We start from the raw sequence: 10,370 nt of genomic DNA, 5'->3' as shown, positions 1-10,370 counted from the left end.
GGGGCTCCAGGCGCTGCACGGGTGCGCCGCGGCAGCGCTCCCGCCCCGCTCCCCGGGGCCCTGCTGCCGTTCCCTGAGCGCGGGCGCTGCGCGGGGGCGGGGCCTCGGCGGGACCGGGGCGGAGCCTGGGCGGGGCCTCGGCGGGGCTGGGGCGGAGCCTGGGCGGGGCTGGGGCGCGGCGGAGCGGAGCGGAGCGGGCCGGTCGCACGGCCATGGCGGTGTTCGTGACGCGGCGGATCCCGGCCGAGGGGCTGCGGGTCCTGTCGCAGGCCGGCGGGTGAGCGCGGGGCCGGGCGGGGTCGGGTCGGGTCGGGTCGGGTCGGGTTGGGCCGCCCCTGGTGGCGGCGGCGGCGGGCGCGGTGACTGTCCCCGCTTCCGCCGCAGGTGCCGCGTCCAGCAGTGGGACTCGGAGGAGCCGGTGCCGCGGGCCGAGCTGCTGGCGGGCGTGGCGGGGAAGCGCGGCCTGCTCTGCCTCCTCACCGACCGCATCGACCGCGAGGTGCTGGAGGCCGCCGGTGGGTGCGGGCTGCGGCCCGGGAACCCGCTCCCCCCGCCCCCCCTTCCCCGCCCGGCCCGGCCCAGCCCCCCGGGGCTACGCCGTGCAGCCGAGCTGGTGGTGTCTTTCAGGGCCCGGGCTGAAAGTCATCAGCACCATGTCCGTGGGATTTGACCACCTCGCCCTGGACGAGATCAAGAAGCGGTAACCCCTGGGAGCTGCGCCCCGAGGGACGGAGCGGGGGACCGGGGAGGCGGCGCGGAAGGAGGGCGAAGCGCCGAGCTTGCCCCGCTCTTGGTGCTGCGGGTCGCTTCCGCGCCGGCTGGCGAGTGGGCTTCGGCGGGTGGACGGGACCCCCAGCTCCCTCTCGCTGGGGTGTGGCCGGGGTCACCCCCACTCCGGCTGGGGCAGGAGGAACGTTTGGGTGCTGGGGTGGGGTGGGCGTAACCCCGCCGCAGCTGCGGCTGAGAGGAGTCTTTGGAAGAAGGGCTGGGGAGCCAAAAGGGGTGTCCTCTTGCACATGGTTCTGCAGGGACTTCGAAGAGGTGTTAGTCAGCAACGTGCCCAGCAGTTTTGAGGTGGCACCCCAAGGCTGGCAGCGTTGCCCCAGAGACCTGTGCTTGCCTTGCAGAGGGATCCGTGTGGGGTACACCCCCGATGTCCTGACCGATGCCACCGCAGAACTCTCCGTAGCTTTACTTCTGACTGTGTGCCGCCGGCTGCCGGAGGCGGTGGAGCAGGTAAAGAAGTGAGTATCGGCAGGTGCCAGCTGGAGCAAGGGCTGGCTTCTGAGCCCGGCAGGCCCCCGGCAGGTCGAGAGCTGCGGGGGAAGGCGTGCCACGCTGGACAGATGAAATGGGGCTGAAGGCAGAGTTTCACCCGGCTTGCACTGAACATCTTGCAGGCTGAGGTGGAGTCCCGTGCAGTTCCATGGCTCTTTGGAAACGTGCTTCTCAGGGGCGGTGAGAGGGGCAGGACTCCCCTCTGTATGCTAGGTAGAGGACCTGCAGGAGAGGGCACCCCAGGCCACCACAGACCCCTCAGGGTGGGCACGCATGGAAGGTCTGGCCAGAGCTCACTGACTGGCAGTCGTTCGGGGCAGTGGTTAGCAGCGCTTAAATTAAACTGCTCCCAAGGCTGCTGCTGGTGCACACCTCAGGTCCAAGCAGACTCCTGCAAGAGACCAGCAAGGTCACTTGAAGCAGGAACCCCAGAGAGCCTGGCTGTAACATCATCTGTCCGTGCCAGAGGGGCTGGCCACCTGCAATGTTCAACTCTGACGTACTTGCCCAAATGCTGGGCTGGGCTATGAGCAGGCTCTCCCCTGCTGCTCTCTGACATCTGTTTCCATCTCACTCTCTCTGCTAGTGGTGGCTGGACAACATGGAAGCCCTTATGGATGTGTGGCTATGGTCTGTCTGATAGTACGGTGGGCATCATAGGTCTGGGGAGAATAGGTAAGTGCAGGTCAGGCACAAGTTTTGTGTGTCTCCAGGGTGGTTTTGGAGGTTCAGCCAAGGTAGTGGCCCTGGTGTTCACCTCTTTAAAATCTACAAGAACAAGGAGAGCTCTGCAGAGCCTCTCTGAACAGCTATCTTGACTTATTAGGCCTAAACTTTTAAAGGTTAAAGCATTCAAATGCATCCACAGCATCTCAATGCCATAGCAAACTGGACATCGTCCTCTTGATTCGCAGTTAAACAAATGCCCTGACAAAGTCCAAAATGATGTGCTTGTCACGTGCTTGTTCAGTTGTGGACTTTGTCAGCAGATGGCTGTTTCTTTCCTCGTTTTCCAGTTTGCTCCCTAGGATAGCTTCAGGTTTAACGTCCCATGGCTCCCTTTCCCCAGCTTCAATGTGGCAGGTATTTTGTTCCTGCTTGCTTGAGGAGCAGCAGAAGACATCCGCCCCCTGACCCCACACGTGCAACGCTCCAGCCTTGAACGCAGCCTGGCAGGAGCGACCGCATCACAGCGACCCTTTAGCGAGCTATGCCCTCGGCTCGCTGCTGCGCTGTCGGCCGCACCGAGTGCAAGCTTGCCGAAGGACGGACCACCTGGAGAGGCCGGATGGACCCCGTGGCCAGGCGTTAACGTCTGTGCGGCATGCCTCATGCAGGCACTGGCACAGCGGCTGGACAGTCCTCTCTCTCGCTCCTAGGACAGGCAGTTGCCCGCCGCCTGAAGCCATTTGGGGTCAAGAAGTTTTTGTACACTGGGAGTCGCCCGAAACCAGAGAGTGCTGCAGAGTTTGAAGCTGAGTTTGGTAAGAAGGAACCGGCGGTTGGTTGCCTGCTACAGGGCAGCACAGAGCAGTATGGCTGGGATGGCTCCGGGAAGGTGTCACCACGTGGGATGGGCCAGGGCGAGCCAGGGTGCGATCTGGAGGTGCTGGGCAGCTCCTCAGTGTAGCTGGCATAAAGCACTGTGGGGGCAGCAAAGGAGGGAGTGGCAAATCCCAAACACTTCCCGTGCAGTGGTGGTGGATGGCAGGGGGGCAACCTGCCTCCTTTGAGCCAGGCAGTCCAGCTGACCACGCACCATAATTGTGGAGTGCAGCTCTTTCTGCTGCTTTTGCTTTTCATCTTCCCTCTGCATGTGATTTCCAGTTAGTTTCATTCCCACAAGGAAGTGTAATGCAAGGGACAGGGAGGGGAAATTGGGGGCTGCCACTGGAGGGGTCTGGTGAACTGTCCTCCATGGGATGGGTACCGAGGTGTCCTGCAGGGAGGAAGAAACAGGCTGAGGCTGATGGCAGATCTTCACCCGGAGTAGATGTTGCTTGCTGGAAACAAATGTCGGCTTAACCTCCTGCTTTAAAAGGAATGCTGCAGTCCAGCCAAGCCTGGGAATGTCTCCTAGCTGCTGAATGGGACTGTTCTGTGGCCCTGTTAGAGTCCCGAGACTTGCGTCAAGTGATAATTTTCCATTTTGAAGCCAACACATTTCCAGTTGGTACTTTTTTGCATAAAGTCATTGGCAGAACTTGTCCTGCTCCTTGCACTTTCCTCTTACCTCCAGGAGTGAAAGTGGCAGAAGTCATTATCTGTAGGTACCATATAGACAGATTTAATGCTGGTATAAACAGCTGCTGCCATATTTCGCTGTCTAAACATGAAATACATACCAGAGCCTCCTTTGAGCCAGATGGCTGAAGCATTATTAGATTTCCCTTTGGCTTGATTTTAATTCAAAAGTGAAAAAAACCCCACTGCAGTAGTATCTGTAGGAATGTGTGGTTTCTGTTGGGAGTGTGCTGGTCCTTGTGTCTCCCCATCTGCAGAGGAGGGTTGGCCAGGTCTCTCCAGAGCAGCACTTTCTTGCCAGTGAACCTTAAGGGTAAGAGGGTTGGTGAGGTCCCTGAGTAGAGCTGTGACCTGTGTTTCTCTGCTCAGTCCCACTCACAAGGCTGGCCGAAGAGTCAGACTTCGTTGTGGTGACATGTGCTTTGAGTCCAGCCACCCAGGGAATGTGCAACAAGGACTTCTTCAGCAGAATGAAGAAGACCTCTGTGTTCATCAACACAAGCAGGTAATCACAACCCAGTCTCCTGCACCAAGGGGGGGTGGCTGTCACCCTGCTGACAGCTGTGGTCGCAGGGCGTATCTCGTAGGCTGTGAGATGTGCGTCCACTGGGAGTCCAGACAGCATGTACAGCCTTCATGGCTGCCACCGCTGGGACCATCTGCCTGGCGTGTGGCCTGCTGCCTCCAGCCCAAGGTCTCTTGGGATCAAGCTGAAGGCAGGATAAGTTATTCAGGGGACTACAGCCTCTGTCTCCTCCCCAGTGCCCTGTGTCCCACTCTGGTGACCATTGGGTGGCAGGAGGGTGAGGCTGAGGGATTGCCCAGGAGAGGGCTGCGGCTGCCAGAAGCCTCTTGCGACGGCGGCGGCTGCAACAGGGCACCTTGGCCGAGTCTCACGGTCGCCTCCCGTTCCCGCTGCCTTCTTGCGGAGTGCCATGGCAGGGCAGAACCCATGCGGCCTGACACACGGCGGCCGCCCGGGACACCTCGGGCTGGCTGCGTCTCCTACCACGGCTGCCCTGGGGTTGTCCTGCACTCGGGCACCCAGCTCTTCTCCCCGCTGGTGGGCAGCCTGGGGCAGGAGCAGCTCGTTGCACTGGGAGGCCCAGGTGCATCCAGAGAGGGTCTGACCTCTGCTTGGGCAGCCCTGGTGCCTCTGCCCGGGCTGTCCCACATGGACAGGCCTGTGCCCTGGTCACATGCCCCTGGGAGCCCATGGGTCCCCTCAGCAGCAGCACGGGCCTCTCCCTCTGTGTTTGCCAGGGGGGCCGTGGTGAACCAGGAGGACCTGTACGACGCGCTGGCCCATGGCCAGATCGCAGCGGCGGGCTTGGACGTCACGACGCCGGAGCCGCTGCCCACTGACCACCCCCTGCTCTCCCTCAAGAACTGCGGTAAGTGGCCAGCCAGACGGCCAAGCTCCTGCTGTGCTCCGGCAGCATGCTTTTCGGGCACCTCATGTGCCCCCAGCTGGGGACCTGCTTGCTGGTGTGATGAAGATTCTTCATCCTCTTAGCAGGCCAGTGCGAACAAGCACTGAAGCATGGAAGGACAGCAAGGTCAAGTGTATGTAAGCAGGCTGCAGGTAGCCACCGTACAATGCAGGGAGCTGCTAGAGGGAAAGACCTCATCAATGTGATGTAAAACAAGCATGGGAGGTATTTTAGTTATCCAGAAAGCAGTTGACATCGTCTCGTTTTTTAACACCTTCCTGGTGGATCTCCATTCGATGCGTGGTGGCATGGGGTAAAATTCATGAAGTCTGATACCAGCAGGTGCCTGAATGAGAAACCAAATCCCTCCTCATGCCACACCCAACTTTAGTATTCTGTAAGCTCCTGGGCATATATTCTGCTAGAAAGGCTTCCCATGTGGCCAAAAAGCTGGATGTTGAGTCTGCCTAGAGGAACCTCAGCCTCGGGAGCGCTGCAGCCGCTGCAGGACTCACCAGCTAGCCCATCCACTGTGAGCCTGGGCTGGCAGGCGCAGGTTCAGCCCCTGTGCTCAGAAGCACAGTTCATTTAAGTGCTAGCCTTGTCCTGAGTGAGTCCATCACCAGTGGATGTCAGCAGATTAGACAGCCCTGAGCTGGAGTGACCAGCAAGTGCTCGCCCTATGGGATGAGCAGAGATCTCTTTGCAGATGGCCTAGCTGCATCGCCTGGACAGCCCAAGGCAATTTTCATTGGGAAAGTGGAGCCCAGCGAGCTCAGGCAGCCTGTTTTCTGGATAGTAGCAGGCTTCAGGCAGGTAGGAAGGTGCTGGTCCCAGGACTAGTGCGTGTCTTCTCCAGAGGAGGTTAGGTCACGTGAGGAAGACCGGTTAGGAAGGGGCTTGCTCGGCTGCTCTGGTGCTTCAGCATCGCCAGGCTGCTGGAGTGGAGCAGGAGCGCCCGCAGCCAGGGGCCGTAGCTGATCAGTGTTAGTTTCACCGGTGCTTTCCTGAAAGCTTGCCAAGAGCTGCCGCGTGGGGCAGGATGATGTTTTAGTGCAGGATGTTAGCAGCCCTCCGTGTTTTCCTGGGATCCTCGCTGTGGCAGACTGAAGGGGCTGTGCGGCGGGGCTGTTTCCCATGGCCTTGCCACACACCAGTGCAGCTCCATCCTCACAGGCACCACAGGCTGGCCAGCAGCCTGGGACAAGTTAGGAACAGCTCCTGGCTTGTTCACTGCTTTCCCCCGTCTTCAGTGAGTAACTTGGCCCATCGACTCTAAAGCAGGGCCAGGAGCCTTCCTCTCTTCCTCCAGACAGGGAGCAGGCGGGTCGGGCTGGTTACCGAGTGGGGCTGACAGACAGAAGCCACACAGGCTCGCTTCTATCCCTCGAGGCAGAAAAGAGACAGAAATGCAACATGGAGAAGGCACCACTTTCCAGTTAGAAAGTAAAAATCTGTGATTGTCTGCAACCCCATTGCCGGTGCCATGGCAGGGTGCCTGTTCTGCCTGAAGGCTCAGCTCCACTGGGGTGGCCGGCCCTGCCAAGAGCCGATGGCACAAGCCAGGCCAGAGCAGCTCCCTCCCACGTGGTTGAGTGCCTTGGCTGCTCAGGCTGCACCCCGAGCATGGGACTGCTCTGTGCATCTTCACTTGCATGGGCAAAGTACCGGAGTGGCTGTGCAGGCAGCAGCAGGATGTACTCTCCAGGAAGGAGGTTTCTGGAGTAGGAAAAGTCTGTTCAAAAAAAAAAAACCAGAGACACACATGAAAATTTGGAACTGCCCATGACTGAGTGTCCATTTCTGAAATACAAGTTCATAGCTGTTGCTTTGATTTATCTTTTTGCTAAAAACTATTTTTTATTTGTCTGCCATAGTAGACAGTGTGAGAAAATATAAAAGCAGAGACTTTCTGGAAGTATTTGCAGGACTTCAGAGATCTTAGAGATCTGGAACAACACTGAGCAAGACAAAATAAATACATATGTATTTATTTTTCACAGAAAATGAGGCTTTGATGATTCTGAAGCTATTCACAGATTTCACCCAAAACTGCCAAATAGTTTCAGCAGCTGGAGGAACGTGGCATAAGTAGAGGAAGAAGAAGGGTTGATATTACTTTCACAGTGAACAAGGAACCCAGGCTAGTTCTTGACTGGGGGAGAAAGGACCTACCTGGCCCTACAGTCCTTCTTGGGTCTGCAGCCTGGGGCAGCAGCGTGCCAGGCATTCAGGCTCCTGCATTGCCTGTAGATGCTCTCTGTTATAAAACAAACAGAGACTGCAGTGCAGGCTTTTATCCATACCTGGGGCAAGTACTCTCCACTACTAATGTTGCAGTAATTTACCAGTGAAGCAGCTTTGGCTTGTTCCTTTGCATTGTGTAAAAGGAGCCTTTTCACAGAGGTCGACAAAAATCCCTGCCCTGACTGTGCTACAGCATGCCAGCTCTTTTCAGCGGGGGCCTTTTGCCTCCACTCCTGCCATCCCAGTGCACCCAGGGGCCTGTAAACCACGACGTTTCACAGCAGTCTTCAGGCTCTTTCCCCAGTATGTGTTGGTTCACGCCTGTCGATGAGCAGAACCTCCCAAAGCTGTGTGGCAATCAGGCAACAGCGTGCAGATTTCACTGCGTGTTTGTCTGCCACAGGCATAGTATTTTACATCTACCACCCACTGAGTCTGTGCAGGAAGGCGAGTACCAAGCCTGAAGACAGAAAGGAGGACCCACTCTTGGCTTACTGTCTTTGGCCTGGATGACTTAAAAAATACCTCAGTTAGCCATTTTTCAGATGTCTTTTCCGGTTCTCAGTGGCTCATGATTTTGTTTCATGCTCCATGTGTGATGCCAGCTCCTGGTGGAGCAGCAGCTGGTGCTCCTGTGTGGGAAGACTCCTAGAAGAGGCTGTAAGAGGTCAGTGAAGGTAAGAAATGAGCAAGTAACCTCCCCTGTCCCCTGCAGTGATTCTGCCGCACATCGGGAGTGCCACGTACGCCACGAGGAGCACCATGGCAGTGCTGGCAGCAAACAACCTGCTGGCGGGGCTGCGAGGGGAGCCCATGCCCCATGAGCTGCTACTGTGACAGCCAGAGCCCCGCTCCTGCAGGGTGGCAAGACTTGGCGTTACCTTGCCCTGGAGAAGCCTTGCGGACCAGTCCTGTGCCTCTTTGCCCCTGCAGCAGCACAGCAGCGGTGCCTGCGGTGAGGGAGCTGCACTGTAGCCATTAAAGAGAAGCAGTGAATGTGTCGTGCTCATTTTGTTTGAGAACGGGGTGACCCCAGGCGCGTGGCGGACACACGTTGTAGGGGGTTGTGGGTCTGTCATGGTCACTCAGTGGAGTCGTGATGATTCGTTCGCTGAGATCTTGAAGTGCAAAATTAAGGCAAACCATGCCAAAGGGGTTTGCTTCAGTCAAACAGTGAGACTTTATTGTTACCTATTTATATAGATAAAAAGGGTGAAAGGAAAGGGAACAGTAAAGTGAGAAGGGGACAGAGACTGATAACTACCACTGCGGGTTGAAGGCGGCCCTGTGGTTCCAGGTCCAGGCAGCGTTCCGCCAGTCCTAACGATGGTCGTGGTGGGGAAAGCTTCCAAAGTTTGGGTGCTGAGGAGCCATCTTTTATGCCAAGTATCACACCTTGCTCCTCCTCTGTGTCTCCGCCTCTTCTTGGCTCCATCGATGCTGATCGATCTTTCTTGATAACAGTTCTCGGGCTCGTCCCTGGCACCAGAGAACGGCACAGCATTCAGCCAAAACAGAGCTGTCTTACCTCTGCAAGGCTCCCTCTTTCAGCTGTTATCTCCCCTCACAAAGTTTCTAGAAGGGAGAAGCAGGTACCAGCACTCTTACCCTTTTGCTGTTTCCTGCCAGATGAACAAGTCGCTCAGCTCTTGTCCTTGCTCTGTCCAGGGCACAATGACCTTACAAGCCTGGCATTCCATTCTTGGGATCAGCAACTGCGTCTCAGGCAGGTCGCTGCAGACTCATGTCAAGATGTTAGCCTAACTTTTGGGGTACCTTACTGTCTGTGTCCCTCATGACAAGGTTGAGACAATGCTGTTCTTTGGACTGACTCTTACAGGGTCCCGTGGTTGTGTTGCCACTTCACTCGACAGGCAACAGATGGTGTTTGGTCCCAATTCAGAGAACACTTGTGGTGTTGGGACTGTCGACCACGAGGGAGCTGCTGCAGTGCCTATCCTCAAAGCCTGGCTCCTGGGCTCACAGCAAAAGGCCAGGCAGCTCTGTAGTTGAGCTCTGAGCTCGTAGCCAGGAAGGGAGGAGAGATAATTGCTCAGTTGGCACAGGCACAATGCTGCCAGGGGAGCTTCTGCCAGCCCGCTGCCAAGCACACATTAAAAGGTCTTGCTGAATCCATGCCAAGGCATGATGTTTGTTCTTCAGGTGTCTAAGGAAAAGCAAAAAAGGCTTGCATGGCTCCCCTGGCATCTCCAGCTCTGCCTTTTGTATCTGTAACTAATTCTGGGCAGGGCTCTGAGGTGGCTTGCACACCAGAATTCATGCTGGGAGGTTCTGTAGCCCCCACTGGTTCTGGCCTCAGCACCCCTCTCCTTCCCAGACATGCAATGAAAGGTGTTAGTGCAAAGGAAAACCCAAGACAGTGCCAAGCCTCTAGCTGTCCCTAGGAGAGGCCTGGATGAGCACATATCGGGATCTTTGGGGGTTCCATCTCCCCTGCAGCGACCGTCCTGCTTCTATAAATGGAGGTTGGAACCCATCTCTCCCTGCCAACCCTCCTCAGCAAGCTTCCCCTCCAGCGAGCGGAACAGTCGGTGAGGAGTGCTCCGAGGAGTGCTCCTGCATGCTGCTTGCCATGCCCTCTCTGAGGGCAGCGTGCCCTGATGGCGTTGTCTCCTTAAGGATTAATGAAAGGCAGCTGCAGCATTGCATTGCAGTGGCAGGAGGAGTTTAACACGTTTAGAGCTTGTCAGAAATCCTGCCTTGAATGCATGTGTGTCGAGTGTGATCTCTGAGCACCTTCCTGGGGCGACAGTGGAAAGGGTCAAGGACGTTTTTTCCCAGTTTTGCAGGGGGCATGCCCACAAGGTGTCTGCAGCAGGGTCCTGCACGGTGAGTGCGCAGCCCTGCAGCATCCAGCCATGCTCTTGAGGGTGGCAGCAGCTCGCTCCTCACTTCCTTCAGCAGGGGGCTCAGCTGTGGGCTTCCAGAGTTTTCTTCCCAAGACTAAGGAGTGATTGAGCCCCTTTCCCGGTGTTACCCTGCTTCCTCTGGGAGCTTGCTTGAAAGGGGTGGCTTTCCTCAGAGTCCTCTGCAGCTGCAGCAGTCCTTCCCAGTCTGCTGCAAGCAAACCCAGGTCAGGGGTCTGTTCTTCCTCGGATGGGAACCAAGCCCTTTGGGGGCCCTGGGGAATCTCTGGTTGGGAGCCAC

The 10,370-nt window shown here is 57.1% G+C and overlaps 1 protein-coding gene across 1 annotated transcript; it reads left to right on the top strand.

Annotated features, from left to right (window-relative positions):
* The first annotated feature begins 212 nt into the window (after window positions 1-212).
* Window positions 213-8,185, top strand: GRHPR (glyoxylate and hydroxypyruvate reductase). Its single transcript, XM_086479757.1, has 9 exons — window positions 213-277; window positions 385-515; window positions 628-700; window positions 1,128-1,244; window positions 1,865-1,953; window positions 2,658-2,762; window positions 3,892-4,027; window positions 4,786-4,916; window positions 7,918-8,185. The coding sequence occupies exons 1-9, from the start codon at window positions 213-215 to the stop codon at window positions 8,037-8,039; spliced, it is 969 nt and encodes a 322-aa protein (XP_086335883.1). The 3' UTR covers window positions 8,040-8,185.
* The last annotated feature ends 2,185 nt before the right edge of the window (window positions 8,186-10,370 follow it).

This window comes from Leptosomus discolor, chromosome Z, assembly GCF_034619465.1.
Source record: "Leptosomus discolor isolate bLepDis1 chromosome Z, bLepDis1.hap2, whole genome shotgun sequence".
Classification (NCBI taxonomy): Eukaryota; Metazoa; Chordata; class Aves; order Leptosomiformes; family Leptosomidae; genus Leptosomus; species Leptosomus discolor.
The sequence above is the reverse complement of the archived record's forward strand: the minus strand, read 5'-3'. Positions and strand labels throughout refer to the sequence as shown.